Genomic DNA, 21,139 nt, shown 5'->3' on the forward strand with positions numbered 1-21,139 from the left:
AACAAAGTGCGGAAAAAATGAAGAAATTTACTCTTTTGTACAGCAAGGTTTTGATAACATCAAGGATTGAAGTTTCTAGACTTTCCAAAAGATGAAAGACTTGCTGATGTTTAATCATTGAAGCTCCTGCAATTCATGTACCAAAACTTGGGAAGCTTCAAATTTCCTTCAGACACAACAGTGCACTTTTTATTTGTTGTCGTATGATCTAAAATCGATTGATCAGGTTTTCTTTCAATGGCACCTTTTAATTGTAGAACAATTATAATAACTATTATTAGATATTTTTTGTTAGATTTTCCAATGATTAGGGAGAACTGTTTTAAGCGATCCAGGTAACCGAAGTTAAATGTTCCACACAAAATTGAGTGATTTTTGAGAAACACGACTTTTTCTCGTAGAAAACAAAATTCCTCAAAATCAAAATCAAAATTCAATTCCACTCACATCTTGATAAAAAACTTTTCCGTTCACATCTCATAGGTGGAAAATTTGAAAAAATGTTTTATTTCAAAAAGTTTATGCCAATTGTTTTCTCGAATTGTTTATTCAGACAACTCAGCATCTCTCTTTTAAATTTCAATTTGTAACAAATGAGACCATTTTAAGATTTTTTGTCCGTTTCTAGAGGAAAAACAATGAATTTTTCAGCTGATTGTAAAAAATACGAAAACTCTGAACAAAGCAAAGAAAGTGAGCCTAAAGTTCACAAATTTTTAAACCTGCTTGACTCCTCGTAAAAAGCGAAAATCAACAAAATCTTTTGAATTTGATTTTCTTCTATTGACGAGCTTTCTGATAATATCCCTCACAACTCTTGTACGATAATTATATCAATCGGTAATTATTCACGAAAAAACAAGTGAATATACTTCTTCCGCCACAATAGTGGGTGGGAACAGAGAAAAATACTTGTGAAAAAATTGAACACTAAACAAAAACTAAGTCATAGGTAAACGAAATTTGAAAGGAAATTATACCATTCTTTTAGTTGTTAAAACATTAACAAAAGTACAACAGATGTTACCAAAAATATTGTGCCTTTGAGAAATCCCGCAAAATTGACGATGATGAATATGGAAATAAACACACGTGATAGTAAAAACGTTTTGATTCGGTAGCTAAGCCATGATTTAATAAAAGTAATAGATATTCAATTGCTCCAACCGACTACTGGGCTTCCACGACTTGGCATACCAACGTTAGAAGCATCTCTACTCAGACATTGGTGGAACCCATGTCATTTCGGTCAACAAATTGCTCAGCCAGACCCCGGTGGATCGCCAACTATTGTGATCAACGATATTCCCCACCCAGAACTCGATGGACCCACAGCCTTTCTGGTCAACAATTTTCCCCAACAGCAGCAACAACCAACGACAAGCGGCACTCCGCAACCTAGTTTATTTCCTGGCCAACCAGGATTCCCCACCATCAGTTGCCAACCAGCAGCAGCGTTCTGCAGCACTTTTCCTGGTTCACCAGGATTCTCAGCAGCAGCAACCCAGGATAAGCGGATGTCCTGGAAGCCCAGTAGTCGGTTGGAGACATTGAGTAACTATTACTTTTCATTAAATCATGGCTTAGCTATCGAATCAGTTCGTTGTTACTATCAGGTGTGTTTATTTCCATTTTCATAATTGTCAATTTTACTGGAGTTTTCAAAGGCACGATTTGGTTGGTAACAACGGAAACAGCGATTTGAGGAACGAGAATTGGTTTAATTAGATAATAAATAATTGGTTATATACGATTGTCGAATTTCGAAGGCAAACAAAATTTATTTCTGCTGGTTTGTGTTTTGTGCTTAGGCTACGTGCCGGCTGCTATAATTTTTAGTATAAGAAAAAATAAGGTAAATGTTTTATATAAATTTTCAAGTAGATATTCCTATCGGCCCTCTACGACAATTACTCATTAAGAAATAGAATTTACTACTTATGTACACTATGTATTTCGAAACTCTACTAGAGCGAGGTTAAATAAACAACAGTCAAACCTCCAGGAGAAAAAAATCTGATGAAATATTTTTGGCAAATTGACTCCGAAACGACTGATGGCAGAAGTTGCAATTGCTAATTTTACAGAAATCCTGGATCTCAAAAGCCACTGGAGTTCATGGGATCAAATTCTTTCATTGAACTGAAATTACTCCATTTTAAAAATCACTATCAAGCATGATAGTAACGGTATATGAAATTAATTCAACTATTATGCTTTTTTGATTTTCTTGCAAGATTAACTTATTGCCGTTTTTTTTCTGTACAGGTCTATTTTACTCTGATTTGAGCGCTGATGAGAGGGTGAACAGTTTCAAAACCAATTCTGGCCAGCCTTCGCTAAGTTTTAATATTCATTGCTGTCTTTAAAAAAATTTTGTCTGAAATTACTTTTTTCATGATAAAAAGTGGCATGATCAGAATACGTTCATAGTAATTGCAGACTGAGAAATACTATGATTCGGCGCTGAGTTACCATGTTGCTATGATTAGGGAAAACAAATAGTTTTTTCCCATAAAGAACTATTCTCTGAGGCAAAAAAACACGAGTAGAACGTACAGAACCAAATTGAAGACAAGGAAAGGAAAAGAGTTCTTTACAAAACTCAGAAAAAATTTCCAAAAAAGTTATTCTCATCAACTATTTTTAAATATTTGTCGTAAATTATTCTTTTCGATCAGTGACTCGCCCAATACTTGTCAGAGACAAAATACACAATAAATAAAAAGCGAAACAATAAAATATCAGGAAAAAAGATTTTTAGAGATTATTTCAGTGAAAATGACCCTGAAAACCTGGAAACGTAATTTTTTAATACAAAACCAGTTGTATAGTTTTAGATTAAATAGTGAAAAACAAGTATATCTATTACAAAAAGCATAAAAATTGAAGAACGGGGCAAAAAATTCAACAAGAGGCCACAATTTGTTTAGGATTACTTCAACTTTTAAACAAACCAAAAATTAATATTAATCAATTGAATGTTAACAAAAATTACTACAAGTACTATTTCCTACCATGAAATACCCTAACTGCTGTTGAAACCTGAAACATATTACAAAAAATATCAGTAATAGCTTCAGGCAGTAAAAATGGCAAACAGTTCCAAATTGCATCTAAATTACATTTTTTGCCTTCAGTTGGTCAGAAAAAGTTCCACAACTGAAATTGGTAGTTAAAACATTTGAAAAAATTGCTTTGACTGAAAAGGGTGCAGCTAAACCTAAAAACTACTTTGAAAACTGAAGTGAATAAATCTATTTTTCTCTTTTGTTTTCACTTTTGTTCAACATATTGACCTAAATTCTTTCAGTGACACTTAACTGATTGAAAAGCAAAGGATCACTATAACACATCGTCAAGTCGTAAAATAAACGATTTGAATAGCTCAAAGATGAACCATAATATCTGAAAAACGCGACAACAGTTTTTGGCAAACGAACTGTTTATATTACAACCTATAAAGTTTTCAACATGATGGTTCAACTGGATGAATAATTGTAAGGATGGCAAATTTGATTTTTCTGCCTATTTTTTTAAAAAATTTTGTGAGGTGACGTTCAATAACAACTGAAGTTGCTTTTATTCTTCCCGAGCAATTCCTTAAAGACGACTTTTGTGCATCTTATAGACATTTATTTTCCAGATTTTACATGTACCGGGTGTTTAGAATCTGATGTTAAATTATCAAGACGTATTTGAGATGTGAAAAATGTAAAAATATATTTTGAGAAATCCAGACGCCAATTTTTCCTTGAGAAAAAAAATTGAAAATGTTTCTTCAACAATCCATTCAGCTTTTCAAATGCTTTATTATAAAACCACATTTATTTCGTTGCAAAAAGATATTAATCGACCCCAATTGTCTTTGGAAAAAGTCGGACTGCTGTTAAGTTCCTTGCCTGATTTCAGGAAGGGTTGGAACAATTACTTTGTCTTATAAGAAAAACACCTTAAATTTATCATATTGAATTGCAATAACAAAAATAATTTTATCAAAAGTCGCTGTAATTAATTAAACTATTTTAGCTAGTACAAAATAAAACGCTGAAGCAACAGTTCCAAAATTATTATTTAGTCTGCTTGTGTCAACATTATCAACTCAAACGTGTTCAGTAGCATAGGTAGTGTTTTGAATTCTGTACATATTATTGTTTATCACATTGTTTACACTTGTATTGCTGCTGTTGATGTTATTGTTGTAAACAGGACGACTCGTAGAACTTCTAGGGTTGGCTAAGATCTGGGCCGGGCCCATTCCTGGGCTGTGGCATTCGCAAATGTCTGGAGGGCGGGTTACCACCGGTTTAACTTGGATAGTATCACATTTAGCATACGGGCTCAAATTTCCTGAAGATATTATTGTAGGCATTAAGTGAGAAGGGTTGTTCGTGTTGAAGTTTGCTTTGTAAGGCGGGGTTAAAGGCGGTACTTGTCGTGTAGGCGAGTATTGGCATACTGAATTCTTATTGGCTGATAGTTTATCACACTTGCTGACGTCAGCATCGCTCTGTGACGCAATAGATCCTGTTAAATGGCAGTAGTGTTCGGTGCAGCCGCGATGTAAAGCACTCAACGTTTGCATCTTCTGCTGTGCTAACATTTTGTGCCGTAAATCTTCCTGGCGTAGGAGTTTAATAGCGACTATGATTAAGAATACAAGAATGACAGCTCCCGTTATAGGAACTGTTATGACGGCAATTCGGAACCAAAAGTCGCTCGTCCATAAAGAGCTGTCATCGCCTTCACCGTCTGTATTGTAGTTTTGAAGTTGATTACCATTTTGATTGTTGTTATTGTTGTTGTTTGAGTAGCTTGATTGCATGTCCAGTGATGTCGAAGAAGCGAAGTTGTTGTTTGCGTTGTTTATGTTGTACCTCTGATGGGGTTTGTTAGATTGAGAGGACAGGTGATGTTGATTGTCTGAAATGGAGCAATAATCCATGAAAACAATTTTGTTCATTAGTTTATTCACTTGTTCAAAGTATTTCAATGTTGTTCATATAATATCACATCAATTATCACAACGCAATGAAAATGCTGGTTCAATTAGTTTTTACGAATGACGTCAATGCTGATTGGCGACAAGTCTGATTGGCCGACAAAATCAATTGCTCAAATTTTCCTAATATAAGAAACGGCGAGTGAAATCAGTTTTCTGGTAGACCATCATATTGCGATATTAAGCGGCCGGGTGGTGGGTATCTTTTTTTGTGGTCGGAATGCGGTACCATCCGTACGTACCCCCCCCCCCCCCCCGTCGGGAGGTTGAGACTAACGATAGAAAAACATCGTTATTTTTTGGTGAAAAGTGAGTTTCAAGCAATGCATTTAAAAGTGAACAAAGGAAAGTGTGATATTATGCCATTCATCGGCTTTCTTTCTCTTCTTTCTCATTTTTCCTCATTGTACTGGACGCCAATTCGACTAGATCGGCGCCCTCGTTATTTTATATGCGTTTTTTACAAGTTTTAAGGTCATGACTTCTATCATCAAAAGCTGTTGCTAAATACAACCATATGCCTAAATAAACTAACAGAATTGTTAGCTTTCATCAACACAAGTTTGATTTCGTTAGTTTACTAAATACTTTTAAAACATATGGATGAAAAACGCTAAAGCAAAGCTTAACAAGTAATTTAAAGTGTTGAAGTGAAAATGGTGTATTCAAAAAATCTCTTGTGATAAGATTTTAAGGAATCACGCTTCTTGTTTTATGCGTATCAAGTTTAAAATTAACATGAAATCATAATTGAAGTGAAAAAATATAAACGAACATTTTCACTCTGATCTCCTTTAGCGTGCAATATAAATATTATGAGCGACTCAATTTTTTATTTAAATTAATTTTTATTTTTTATTTTCATCGAAATTAAGATCTTAAAAGAAAATGGTGTAATCAATGCTTTCTCTTTACGGTCTAATTAAAATTCAGTTTGATTTTTTCGTGATTGTTGAATCGCGCTCATTGAAGAATGCTCAGCTTCAACATAAAATTTTAACTGATGTCCAAAATAATGATTGAGAACTTTTACCCCCCCCCCCTCACCTCCGAGGATATGATCAAGGCCCCTTTTGTACGAGCATGATTAATATCATAGGTGGTTTAATGGATCTAGCAAACATACCCACTCGGAAATAAACCCCAACTTTAACATCGAATTTCGGTGGTGTTAGTTCGTTCGGTGATAGTTTCATATTAACTCCCACGGGCCGCTAGTGTTTAATTCTCTCTCTCTGTGTGTGTGTGTGTGTGTGTGTGAGTGTGTGTGCGTGCGTGCGTGTGTGTGTGTGTGTGTGTGTGTGTGTGTGTGCGTGTGTGTGTGTGTGTGTGTGTGTGCGTGTGTGTGTGTGTGTGTGTGTGTGCGTGTGTGTGTGTGTGTGTGCGTGTGTGTGTGTGTGTGCGTGTGTGTGTGTGTGTGTGTGTGCGTGCGTGCGTGTGTGTGTGTGTGTGTGTGTGTGTGTGCGTGTGTGTGTGTGTGTGTATGTGTGTGTGTGTGTGTGTGTGTGTGTGCGTGCGTGTGTGTGTGTGTGCGTGTGTGTGTGTGTGTGTGTGTGCGTGTGTGTGTGCGTGCGTGTGTGTGTGTGTGTGTGTGTGCGTGTGTGTGTGTGTGTGTGTGTGTGTGTGTGTGTGTGTGCGTGCGTGCGTGCGTGTGTGTGCGTGTGTGTGTGTGTGTGTGTGTGTGTGTGTGTGTGTGTGTGTGTGTGGGGGGGGGGGGGTTGCATTTTTCCTTGTAATTTTTTCCTACCTAAAATTACGTGGGTTTTTCCAAAGGGTTTTTTTGTAACCGGGGTTAATAGGTTTTATAGGATGGCGAACTAACCGTTCAAATAGTTAACATTGTTGCACAGGTTGGAGGTACAGCACTTGATTTGAGTATTGGGTGAACTCTGTCTGTAGAGCTGGTCTGGCCCACAGTGGGTTGTGTTCTGTGCCCTACTCTCGATACAGGCTGCGATTGCTGTGAAGGTGGAGGGGGGTGAGTTCTTAGAGGCATCTCCTGGAACTAGGAAGTTCATCTGGTAACAGCCGAAGTAACTCGTGCACATGTTGCTTGTCATCTGACACTTTTGAAGGCTACAGAAACAAGTCACTCCTGAAACACAACAACAACACAATTATTCTAGATACTTGAGAAATAGCATGTGTTTTGAGCTCATAAAAGGTATAACTCATCTAGCACACAGTAATTAAATAATAATAATAATTCGTTTCTGCGCAATCGCAGTGGAGCAGCATTAGGCTTTCAGTCTGCAGTGTATTAACAGTAACCTGTTCTCAGCTGTCCTTTTTCAATTATTCCCCACATATCAGACTGTTCATTTGATGAGCATGAATGCTCTTTTTTGGTGACTATGGCCACTTTTTTTGCGTCTGCAACTTTCACGTGGTACCATTATTGCAGCCAACATTGGTCTCGCTATGGTTAACCTGAAGCTATGGTTCAGTAAGAGCTTATCTTCACACAGACAGCTTCACGGAGGCAGGGGATCAAACTATCGATCATTGCCGTGTCATTCACACACCTTACCTCTTGGCTATCACGCTAACTCGTCATCTTTATTTTTGATTTACCCAATGAGCGGGGAGATGAAACCCTTGAAAACGTCATGATAAAGGAAGAAACGGCCATTGCTCAAAGGTTGAATGATTTTTTATAGAAGGCAAGAGGGCGTAGAGAGATGACGGATGATAAATACTTGGGATTGCGATCGACTGTTTAACTTCTAAATTAAACTTTGATTTAAAAAATAATATCACAATGATAAACAGGACCCAGACCAATTTAAATTTAAGATTGCTTCAGCTCAAGATTAAAAAATGATCTAAAAAAATGCAAACAAGACAACAATAATTGTCGAGAAAAACAAAAAAATTTGCCGCAAAATTTTGCATATTTTTTTTGATGAAAGCTGGTAGAACCTGGAACCAAACCTCGAGTTGTTCAGATGGGAACAACTCAAAAAGTGTGCAAAATGATTGCAAAACAAACTAATGCAACCAATCACGGTTGGAGAGATTATCTCAGAACATCAAATGAACCGCAATGAAAACTTACTTCTAAGTTTTAGCATCTTTCAAATGTGAATCAATGCCAACAAAGTTGTTCTGACGAGAAAGAGCTCAACACTAATTAACTTCTGTGCAAAAACAAATTTGCTTTAATTATGACAGCAACCTCCACGGCACATTCATCGACTCATGATCAAAAAAACGTTGATAAAAAACGCGTTGAAAAAAATAGGGAGAAACATTAGCAATTTTTAAAGTTGAATACCGACGAAACCTGGCACATCAAGTTGTATAGATGTGGATAATGTAAGTAATTAAGAGAGAACTTAGCTAGCGCAACTGATATAAAATCATGTGTTGAAACTGATTGGTGTCAAAAATGGAACACGTGGAAAAATATTTTTAAAACACGTAATAAAAAATAACAACAATGAATAAAAATTTCATCTATTAAAAACAACAACGAATAAAAAAAACAACAAATAACGACCAACAGCGGATAAAAAATAAAAAAACACCCCTCTTTATTCAAAAAAGAAATTCAATGCTACTAAGAGTCGAAGCCAGAAAAAGTCTTAAGTACAGATGCTATCCTTCAGGATGGAATGTGTTCGAAAACGAACTTTTCAGTTGAACAATTACTCTCCGTAGCGGAGACTACCAAGATAGTTGTAACCATGCTTAGTTAAATTCATTATTTTTATTATTATCTCTATTGGCATCAAATATAAATAAACAAAACACATGACTGCGTAAAAGACTAATTATTGTCATACAGACCTCTTGATTCGATATAATAAAAAGTGAACAAAATTTTTGGAGTAAACACCAAACTTTTTCAAATTGTGAGCGAAGACAGTCTTTGAAAGCTTTAGTTGTTCTAAGAACTTTTCAGGCTTTCCATAGAACTTCTTTTTGAGGCCAGCGAATCATCTTGCATATAAATTAAATGAATTTAAGAAACTTAGATACGAAAGAAAAACAAATAACAAAGCACCTGAATCCATCATCGAAGTATCAGTTTCTTACTCGGTTGCAATACTTCAATATCTCGCCACTCCTTGGCTACTATACAAGTCTAATCACAGTCTTAACAGCTAGTTTTTCACAATTTCAACATGTAAAAAACAAAACTGTTGCTGTTCTATTTCCAACTAAAGCACTTTCAAGTTACTTTCTTTTGTGAGCACTTATTTTATTAAAAGATTCCATTGTTTCTTTTAGTTACACATATTTGTCTAATTTTATCCTTATTGAGAAAGAAAAATACTTTTCCGAAAATACTATAGCCGGCTTCTACTTTTTACGCTTTTGCTTTTAACATAGATAGCATTTCTTGCTCAGCTGTGCAAAAAAAATCCAAAAAACTTCGAATACATACAAAAACAAACAAGAAATTGCACAATTATTTTTTCTAAATTAATTACAATTCATTTTTTTTCAAGGTATTCCTCGAGTTTTCTGATCAGAAAGCTATAACATGTGCAGCGCTGGCACGCATTTATAACTGACCACAACTAATCACAATACGAGTTTCTTAAATTATTTTTTTAATTAGTCCGATTCAATTCTCTGATAATAATCAGAATTTATAAAATATATGTCATCGATTCAATGTTTTGGGGTGCGGTTTTTGAGGGTAATTTGTTGTTTAAATTGCTTCAAAACAAAAAGTCTAGGTCAAAAAACCAGAGTATTCAACTCAAAAATGGTATGAGACAACGCAAAAAAATGCCAATTTTTTTTCCGTTGGAATAAACATGATATACAGAACGTTAATATATATTTTGCCATGCAGCTTATCGATCGTTTATTCTTAGTGTTATATTTGCCTCCTTAGCGAAGTGATAGTTTGGCACAAGTTGTGATATAAGAACCTTTCAATCACAATTTGTCTCAAACTGTGTCCTTGGCATCTCAGTTGGTAATGCCAGAATATGCCAGTGTTCCCTAAGCTTTTCTGAGGCACCATGATGTCAAAGCACTTTCGAAATTGGCGTCTATTTGATGGCGCTTTACATTTTTAAAATGTTTCTTATAGCTTTGAATTCATTATAGGTCTTGAGCAATAACAGTTTTAGAAACAGTTGATGTGCAACTTGGCATAAATCGGATAATTTCACTAATATGATGACTTAAATTTTTTATCTGAATGAGCGGCCTTTAAGTCGCGAATATCTACCAAAAGCTTTAAAACAAATTTGTATCGATTATTTTAATGGATTAAATATAATACTGCAGCAAAAAATGGTATCTGCCAAATAGCAATACGCTGCTGAAAACATGCTCCTAAAATGTTATGAGGATCTGCGGGAAACACTTAATTGATTTTTTGCATATTCTCCTAAAATTTTCTAGAGTTTTTGTTCTATCTTATAAATTACCAGTAACGTCATTCAATGTCTTCATGCAAAAAAATGAAGTGCGGTCAGCGTGTAAAATATTCAGACTTCCAACCTTCCAAAATTATTTCTGGACTTTTTTGGAGACTTTTCATATTTTTGATGAAAAACAAGATGTGAATCTGTATAAATGTTTCATTTCTCTCCAGTTTTTACTCTTCGTACTCTTGAGTTCATTAATAGACTTCACAGAGTTCAAATATGCAGTTTACGCATTGTTGAAATAATAACTTAAAGTGCTGGCATTAAAGGTCGCAGAAAATTAGCTCATCAGTAGAAACCTAAAAAATGAAAAAAATTTGCAATATTTTTTCCACTTTGTCATGAGAAAAATGTATTTATTGATCAAGAAGCACACATTCCATAAAAGTTTATCTAGCGATGCAAATACGTCCCAAAGTGAAACTCAGAAAAGATGCAACAAAATTGAAAAAAAAGTATTAATGTCCATTTAAGGACATAAAACTAATCATTCTCGCATTTTCAAACCGTTTTATACATTTACTTAAAAACATAATAATGGGCAAATGTGCGATCTAAATATGTAGAGAAAATCAGTCGGGGATAGGTGTCTGCAAAAAAACTGATTTATAATTTTTTACTTTTGTTGGCTTTTTAACGGTTTGGAACATTACGTTGGAACGCGCAGAACCAATCCCTTTTGCTTTACTACTTAACTCAAGAACCTTAACAAAGTTCACTTACTTTTTCACAAAAACAAGCTGCAATCATTTGTTCTATCGCTTGCTTTCGAAACCCAACCAAATTTCGCATAAAGGTTCGGATTTCTATTGATTAAAGATTGTCAAGAAAATACCACTACTACTACTATCAAAACCAAAAATCTTTAACAACTTCAGTCACCTTTACACTGTAATAACCTTGGTGTATGAAGCCTTAGTTGAGTTGGCGTTTGAGTTGTGTTAAATCAACGCGTTTGAGAACGGAGTAGTGTAATAACTCAGCTTGTGGTTTATCAAGCTAACAAAGTTGCTACTTAACCAGAGCGTTGGTACAACGGTAACACGCATGGCCGCAGTTCTGGAGATAGTGGTTTGAAGTCATCTAAGCTTTAATTCTTGAACAGTATACGGAGTTAGCTAATACCACAGTTGGGCTGCTACAGCACAGGGATTTTGGTCAATAATATGCCGTGCCAAAAAACTTGAAGTCATAGTACCAGCGCCTCAAATGGCATTATTAGTTTTTTTTGCATAGAGTTTAGGCTATAGAAATTTTGTTGTCTATCAATTTTATATCTCATTTGTCTCGCCCTATAAGCGGCCAGTTCATTAACAAGCGTACAACCATATCTAATCAAAGGCAAAATGTGAAACAAATCACAAACAAAAGGGAACAAAAGCAAGAGCTGAGAGAATTTCGATTGGAATGAGGACATCCAATAAGGAATAGAGATCAAATTTATCATTTCAAAGTACAGACAGTGTAGTATTACGAAAGCCACTTTCAGCCCCCCAACTATTTTAAATTGAGACTTATAGCACAGACAGGTCTTAGGCATATATCTTTGCCTTCGATTTGTTATATCTTTTGTCAAGTTTGACTGGCATACATAAAGAGATCCCGTATTGTGAGATCTGTAGCAGCCCAGCCAAATTTGATAACAGGCATATCATTAAAAACAATCTGATCATTAATATTGGTCTCTCTACAACTGCACTGGTTGTCAGATATACCTATCTAATTTAAGCAGATAAGTTAGATCGGATTTTTTTGAGAATCGAATAATTTTTGTTCAGTTGACATTTTAGGATCAAAGATGTTAGCCATTTGACCTGGGATTGAGAATAAAAGGCAGGATGAAACGCTTGTTTAGTACATCTGTGAATGGTGTTTTTGTTTCCCTTTCCCCTTTTTGTTCAAGCTGTTGTTTTCATCACCACTTGGTTTGTTTCCCTTTGTTTATGACGCGAAATACGCGCGATGGAAGTCGTTTGATGAGTGGAAATCACGGAAGGGATAAACCGCAGATCAAAAAGGACTTTGAACATTTGTTGTAGTTTTGTTTTCTTCCTCTGGGAATCGATAGCATGGAAAGCAAGTCATGGGAACAGTTTGTTGTAGATATGCCTTTCGCAGAGGGATTTTTGTAAGACAGTATAAAAAACACAATTTTATGACAAATGGCGTGATTTATATTGCCTCATTAAGGCCATAAGCATAGATTTCCAAATACATAAAAGAGTATAATTCAAATGATGCTTTTCTGTTTTTTACAATGGCTTAATGTTCTATTTTTAATAGCCGTGCTTCTTGTTTTCAAATCTAATTTGTATCTGTTTTGTTTTTCTAAGCTCTCTCATAAATTTTGCATTAGAGAATGTAACAAGTTTAATATATACACTCTGTGATTAGAGTAATTGTTGTTTAAGAATAGCAAATGTGCAGTTTTGTTTTCATAAAAGACAACACTTGAGGCTAGAAAGCTCCATAAAAATGCAATTTTTAAACAAATTACTTAATCTACACTATGTTTGACTAATATAATACATAATAGACTCACAAGCTATGAAAGCTGACCGCATAAACGTTTTTTGAGCGGCTTCAAAAGCGTATATTGACAATGTTTGTGTTTGTTTAAGACGGACGCCCAAAGTAAACAAAGGGGATGATTAGAGTCACCACTCGTGTACTGTAGCTAATATTCAAATTCACAACAGGTAAACAGAATTTTGAGACTTGATAATTACAAAATGAAGAATTTAACAATTTAACTCGACCAGCACTGTTGGAAAAAACATCAGAAACGAACAATACTTCAATCATTAAAAAAATTTTAAAAATAATTTTAAAAAATTCTACAGAAAACACTTTGATGATGATTTGATGTCCCAAAACGGAAGCTCCATAAAGATCAATTTTTAAACCACACTAACCATGAGCACAAAGAATCACGCAAATCTGTATGGTCAAGGCCATTTTGTCAAAAATTTATGTGAAAAAAAAAACGCAAATTACAGCCAAACCAGTCTCAACAAATAATTGGCACAAATAGGATTCACACAACATATAAATGATGCCACAAAGTTTCTTCTAGTGATCAATCTAAGCAGTTAAATACGGCACAAATTTGGAAAAAATCAAAAGCATGAAAATTTGGCATTGAATTAACTCAAATGCAAAAACATTCCTGCAACCAAAGACGAGGCCCTTGTTGTCTATAATTGGATGTCGCAGTTTGAGCATGTTAGTTTAAGTAAGTAACTTTTTAGTGTGAAAAGGTGAGTATCTCAAAATAGTAAAAACTGTAGTAAAAGGTAGAGTAGCTGAAGCAATGTAAATCAGCATAAGAACAAATGGGATCAAACTTCATTACTTTCATAACATTTCTTTCATCAAGGTGTTTTAATAACTGTCAAATTTGCCTGTCTACACTTTGAAAAGATGAATTTGATCTCTAATTTTGATTAAAAGTCCTCATTCCAACGGAAATCTTTACAGCCCTTGCTTTTGTTCCCCTTCCCAAAGATATGAAAGTAATGGAAATTAATTTTTCTGAAGAATTCAATTTTTTCTACAGAATCCCATTTCCTCCAGCTTTTACTACAGCTTTTGCTAATTTAAGATACTCACCTTTTCACACTAAAAAGTTACTTACTGAAACCAACATGCTCAAATTGCCACATCTAATTCTAGACAACAAGGGCCTCGTCTTTTGCTGCAGGAATGATTTTCCATTTGAGTTAATTCAATGCCAAATTTTCATGCAATTGATGTTTTCCAAATTTGTGCCGTATTTAACTGCTTAGATTGATCACTAGAAGAAACTTCGTGGCATCCATTTATATGTTGAGTGAATCCTAGTTGTGCGAATTATTTATTGAGACCTGTTTGGCTGTAATTTACTTTTTTTTCACAGAAGAATTTTTTCAATTGAAAGGAAAGATTTCATATGTATAATTTAATGTATGGAAAGATATCAAAATTTGTGAATGTTGATTTTTTCCCCATTTTTTCCTATGCTGGTGTACATTGCTTGAGATACTCTTTAATTTTCTACAGTTTTTACTACTTTAAGATACTCACCTTTTCACACTATAGAGTTACTTACTCAAACTAAGGTGCTCAAATTGTGAATCCAATTATAGACAACAAGGGCCTGTTCTTTTTTTCAATCCCAAGCTAAATGGGTAAGAGCTTTCTTTGATCCTAAAATGACAACTGAACAAAACTTTTTTTTCTCAAAGAACAAATCCCATCTAAATTCTCTACTTAACTTAAATACATATATCCGTCAGCCACTGTAATCGTAGATACTAATAATAATGATCAAGTTGTTCAGAAATTACTCTGATTGAACTAAAATGTTAAACTGAATTTTGATTAAACAAAAGAGATTTATATAAACGATTTTATAATACAGGTAATGAATTATATGAGTGCTTTGGGGATGTTTCTTCTCTTAACGAAATCCGTCTGTTGAGGAACATCATTTAAAGATCCCCCAAATTTCCGTCCAAGCACAGATTTCAGACTTGTGACATCCTTGGGATCAGTTTTTTGTTCATGAGTGCTAGATTTCAGTTACGCTAGATAACGGTTGAGTATTCAAGACGAATCATGTACAAACAGGACATTAAAACTTATTGATGATCTTTAAAGACTCGTAGTGAGAATAGATTCTTTAAAGGTAACTCACCTTTATAAATAGGGTCGGCAGAAGTCACGTCAAAATGTCCAAAAAGCAGAATCATGAAGAGCACGCGAAACAACATGCCCGAATGTGGCAACATTTTGGAGACGGTAATAAAGTGGTGTTGTTGCGGGTGTTGTTGTTGTTGTTTATCAAAGCTAGGAGAAGAATGCCTCATTGCAGTTGATGACAAATATGCAAATAAAGTAAAGAGAAAATGGCTCAAATTCCCAACACGGGATAACAACAATACACAAAATATGCTGAAACAATCGGATAATGATGAATAATCCGGGGAAAAGTGCACAAAATGGGGATGGAGCGTGAACAAATATCCGTGTTGTTTTTTCCTCTTCCTCCGCTTGGAGTACAGGTAAGTGGGTTGTGATAATGATTGCTTCCTTTCGCTTATTCCACAATTTTCAGCAGACGACATTTTATCCCCTTCATCATCATAATCATGAGAAAAGTTATTGTTCGCTACGTCACTTAATTGAATGCTGCTTTGCCCCCACTTTTCCCAAGGAATTATGGGAAATTGATTGGACGTGAGGGGGCTTTTAAATTGCTTCGAGTGAGACTTAAACATGTTGGAAGCTGTAACCTCCCAAAAGTAATATTGATCTATGTAAAATAATTGACTTTTCCTCGCTTTTAAATTGAGTGATGTTAGTCAATATTTTCCCTGCTTTATTTTATTCGCACAAAGCAAGACCAGGAAAATAATTGGGAGTGCGAAAAGGAAGGAAATATATGAATAAATTTATGGATAAAAGCGAGAAAGCGTGAAAAACTGCAATAGCGGAAGGGGAGAGATAGATAGAGAGTGTTGAATAGAAAGAGTTGTAAAATTGAACAAATTGTAGCTTTTCACAATTCTAGTAAAGTAAGTCACAAAAAGAAACAAGCGTACGATAAAAAGCTGTATAGTTTTGAATGATTTAATTTTGAGGAAAATTGAGTTTATAATTGATGTTTATTATTTTTATAACAATGCTGTTTCCTGCTCTTTCAATTCAGATTCGTTTTTGTACTTACGAGCAGAGCACGCGCGAACTGCGGTTTATAACTCATGAAGGATAAAAAACATCATTTTTGATAAAGGAAGTAGTTATACAGTGCAGTAATCAATGGTTAAGAGCTCTTGAGTTGAGATTGTAAAGTTACCTCTGAGGCAAATTATTTAAGAGTAAATTGCTTTTTTGCTTATTTAGCAACCGCGATCCAACCAAATTGCGGCGTAAACAATGGGGGAAGTTATTGTTTACTGCAAAAATAGCCGGCAGCCTTTATGGGGGAGCTCTAGTTGGCTGTAGAAGAAGTTATTGGGTAGAAAGAGAGAGCTAGTTATAACTCATATCGGTTATAAATAAGTAATTCCCCCGATATATTTTGAAAAGTGGAGGAAGATTGGGCAAATTTTGTGGCGGGAAGCGGGGTCCTATAAATCGGGCACTTAGCTCAGTTGAGTAGAAGTGGGCTCAGGATAGCCCTGTGGGATAATGGATAAAATAAATTGAGGTAAGACTAAATAAATTTGTAAATTGAGCCCATGTGTTGTGAATTTGGACTGGTTACTTTATACTGATTGGAAAGTTATGGAATGGGAAGAGTTGAGCCCGGGTGACTTTGGGCAAAATGGGCTAAACAGTGTTCACTTGTGGAATGAATTAAAGAGACACTAAGTGTATAATGTTGTATAATGTAACAATATGATCTTTACTTTGGATTTACCCAAATCAAAATATAAGAGGCACATTCGTGTGTGATTGTGTGCGCCAGGGCCAGAATAGACGACGCAACAAGCCTCAAAGGGACCATAATTTGGGAATTTAAAAGTTATTACAGTCAAATAAATCTCCACTCACCAATTGCTACTCTATAGCTGAATAGAGTTAAGAGAAGGAAATCATGGCTAATGCTTATAAAAACGAAAACTCTTTAATTTCTAGTTTCACTTGCAATTTCTGCCAATTTTGTCCAAGAGCGAAAGCGAGCAAAGATAGTTTTTGTTTGAGGTTTAGGCTGAAATTGGCAGTAGGTATTTCAGCAAGGAACATAAGCAAAAAGAAGAGGGGGGCTGCTGTTGGTGGTTGAATTGTTTGGTTTGGTGTATGCGTAGGGTTTGCGGGGAGGGGGTTTGATTTTACAGGACTGATTAGGCGATCAGCTTAGTGAGAGAGGGGTAATACAATCGAGAGAGGAAAGAAAGGGGGGGGGATCCGCTCTTATATTATTTTAAAATCCCTGCTGCTTCCTCGTCTGCTGTCACAGTCAAATGGTCTTGACTAAGTATAATAACTTACAATAACTATGTAATAACTAGGTAATAACTATTTGTAATCACTTGTGCATTAACTTGTTCTAACAGTCCAACAATAATCCACTTGAACCACTACTCGCTTTCCTTTTCCTCCTTATTCTAGCTCTCTTTTCTTCCCCAACTGGCCAGACGCCGTGGAAAAAATGGAAAGCACTTTTGGTCAGAGCCAGAAATCTATCTGCGGAACTTGCGGAGTTCAAACGAAAGGACGGCGGCTTTTTTCCAGTTTTTCTGTCTCAAACTTAAAAGACATTTTCAATTTTTCTGACGACATTTGTCTCTACTCGAACAAAACTCGGCAAAACTTAACTCAATGAGAGATAATTGTAAAACGTGGGAGTGGAATCAATTAAAGCAATCAGCTATTTTAACCGATTTTTAAGAATTTTCAACAAGAAATTTTAAGAATTCTTTATCAAGCAGAATTTAAAATTCGAATTTTAAAACTTGAAACAAAATCTTATAACAAATCTAAAAACAACGCCAAATTAGTAAACTTTTTAATCACCGAAATTGCTGACTATTTTGTAGTTTTCTTATCATAATAACAAAGCTGGTTATGACTAATAACTGGGATAAGTTTGGTAAAGCGAGGGGAAGTTTATTATAACAAGGTTGTATTGTGTTGGTAACAACCGGCACGGTTTATAATAACCGAAAACCAGACAGACAGATAGATAGAGAGATGAGTAGTAATAGTTATAATATCAATTGCTGCTCAATTATGGTTGTTATAATTCCGGGCTAAAAAGGAGAGAAAAGGAAGCTCCGCTTGGCTACCGGGAGACACGACGCCACACAAGTCAATTACGGTGCCTCTAAGTCGATTGGTAGTCTCTCTAACTGGGAGATCAATTTATCTCTCTCCTAGTTATTACTAGTTATAACTCGTAGTCATAAGAGCAGGGAACGATGTCTAGTCCGATAGATGGATTATAATTAGACTGAAAGAGACACAAAGTCACCGTGACTGTCTTTCCGTTGTCTGGGATGCACTTACGCAACGCTAATCACCCACGACTACAGTAGTAATATGTATTGTGTGCATTTAGTTCTCCTCACTCCTAATTACGCGTCCTTCAAATTCCAACTTTTTTCAAAGTAAATAACTGCAAAATACTCTCTTTTTTGCAATGCAACTAAATAATTGCAATATGTCTGATGACGTCACCAAATTGGAGCCCTCAAAGCGATGTAAAAGCCAAAAGGAAAGCTATAAATTAGAATTAATTTCCAAAAATTAAAAAATCAGCTAGCAGTAAAAAAATGTTGAAAAATTAAGTTTGAATGTGTAACTTCACTTTGGATGTAAATTTTTCCTTTTGTCTCGTAATTTGATTTCTGGATGGTGAGCTGATGTGTTTTTTAACCGTGTTAAAATAACAATATTTGTAAGAAAACAACAATGGTCTCCTAAAACAGGTCAATTTTGTACTAATAAGGTCGATTGTGGGTCGTGGGTGGGGGTTGTTAATATAAGCATAGGTAAGCAGGGGACCGTGTCTGTTTATTTAGTTATGATAACTTTAGTTATAATAACGAGCAGGGGGTTGCTTCTAGTTAGTACAATAATTTAAACGACACTTAAATCCAAACAAACTCCTTCTCTTCAGTTGGGTTTTACCTCTGGGCTAAATTAACCCAAGTAGACAGGTAAAGTCACTTTCCGGATCAGAGAAAAATAAAAATAAACAAAGCTTGTTTCCATTCCTTCGATAATTTCCCTCTCTCTCTCTCTCTCTCTCTCTCTCGTCAATCCCCCCAATTTGAAGACTGGAAGGCTGGTTACAAATGATAAAGTAGGTAAAGTTTATAGTTATAATAAGTTATTATAACCAGGGGATTTACCAACTTGGATAGTTTAACTACAAGACTATAAATTGGGTTATAAGACGTTACATCGACATATGAAACAAAACTTTTCCAAAGTAATAACAAATAATTCGCCCCAAATTCCCACCAAGTTAGTACAAGTTAGTACTAAGTTAGTAATTTATAATGCCTTAAGACTGCTTAAGGATTGTGGGCAATAGAGAGAGAGAGTAAGGGTAAATTTCCCAATTTGTAAAATTAAATTATTTTCACTAAATTCCGCCTAAAGCCCGCTTTATGAAGCGAGGGAGTTGCTGCTATCCCGATTTTAGCCGGCTGCTATTATCTTGCCCAAGTCGACGGTGTAGGTAAACTGAAACCCAAATCTAGACGCGAGATTAAGCTGAAAAAGAAAATAAAGCGACGCAAATTACAAATTATGTCGCCAAAATGCGAGACGCTCAAAAGTTCAACAACCAAACTTGAGAAGAAAGTAGAGAATAACTGACGCTAACAATAGCTAATGTATTTCTGATTGATTAGGACTGATCTGTAAATAATTGAGCTAATCCTTGTCTACAAAAACAAAACCAGAGGCCTACTACTAACTAAAGTCAGATAAAATCAACTCTAATTAAAACAAAATTATGCTGCCGAAGGAAAACAAAGCTTATTTTAGACAAGCTTTCTTTTTACTTCAATAACTTCACTTTAAGTAAATTTGGAAAATTGATACTAAGGAAATAGATATAACATCAAGTAAGTAACAAGCAAGTTTTTTTTTCGCTAATTAGCCTTATTAGCGATAAAAATAATTTTTAACAAGCGGAGCTGGAATTGTAAAATGTTGAACCAAAATTTTTCACGGAAAAAGTGCGGCTGAAATTTGAGCATGAACTCTACGCGAAAATGTGTGAAGAGGTTTTTTTTTAGAGTTTACACGAGCGTGAAGGATAACTGCGTGGAATGTACTTGAATAGAAGCCGATTTCTCATGAAAATAGCTGAGCTTATAGGCTTTTTGTTTGTTTATGTTGTTTTGATAAATAATAAATGACTGCTTTTGTAAACAATCCGGAGTTGGAATCACAATATCCGTCTCTTTCTGGATAGATACACAAAATATCATCAAAAATTACCAAAAATGAGCCAAAATCGATAAGTTACAAAAACGCAACTAAGCGGAGTGCATAAAGGCTAATGAAGTGTAAAATGATATAATGAAAAAACTAACAGAGCGTTTGTTGTGTTAATTCGGCGCAGGTAATTAAGAAAAAAAATTTGGAATTTTGTCGATTATTTTTTCGAGAGCGAGATAGTAATTATATAAGTGGTATATATGTATGTATGTATGTGTGTGTGTGTGGTTAGTATCGCTTAGTGGTGTGTGTGTGTGTGTGTGTGTGTGTGTGTGTTCTGGCGCTATGTAATAGACTCAGTCTGCAGTTGTAATAAAGAGAGCGGCACCATCGCTTCTGGTTAAAGACAAAGAGCGAATTCAAACACACCAAAAAATTCCCAGACAACACGAGTCGAATATATTTGAGGTGCACTTTACTTCATATTATAGTCACATTAGTACACTTATACAGCTTTTTGTAGTACATATTTACAAAATAGACATGAAAAAAGCACAAGATAAAAGCTCACTTGATGTGTTTTATTCTTAATACTTATACATACTCTGTTGACTTAAACCAACGGCACTACAGCCCCAAATTAACAGAATGCACCCTTAGCCGAACAAACTCCCAACTGCCGCTTATGAAATATTCATAAAAACAGATCTTGTCAATAAATTGAGGTCTTTATATTATCAAAATCATAACATATAAAAGTCGGTCAAGGGTAAATCTATTAAGGTCGGTGCGGCGGCGTTTAAATTGAGAAAACTCCGTTTGTTTCTTGCTTTTTTTGTTATAAGTAAACTTTTGT

General features: G+C 35.2%; 1 protein-coding gene across 1 annotated transcript; it reads right to left on the reverse strand.

The window, feature by feature from the left end:
• Positions 1–3,953: 3,953 nt before the first annotated feature.
• On the reverse strand, positions 3,954–20,716 carry LOC142345836 (uncharacterized). The gene is made up of 3 exons (XM_075398244.1): positions 15,077–20,716; positions 6,825–7,097; positions 3,954–4,923 (listed from the first exon to the last, which is right to left on the reverse strand). Exons 1-3 carry the CDS (start codon positions 15,657–15,659, stop codon positions 4,103–4,105), a joined length of 1,677 nt encoding a protein of 558 aa, XP_075254359.1. The 5' UTR covers positions 15,660–20,716; the 3' UTR covers positions 3,954–4,102.
• Positions 20,717–21,139: the final 423 nt, after the last annotated feature.

The sequence above is a fragment of the Convolutriloba macropyga genome, chromosome 9 (assembly GCF_964194025.1).
Source record: "Convolutriloba macropyga chromosome 9, txConMacr16.3, whole genome shotgun sequence".
Taxonomy (NCBI): Eukaryota; Metazoa; Xenacoelomorpha; order Acoela; family Convolutidae; genus Convolutriloba; species Convolutriloba macropyga.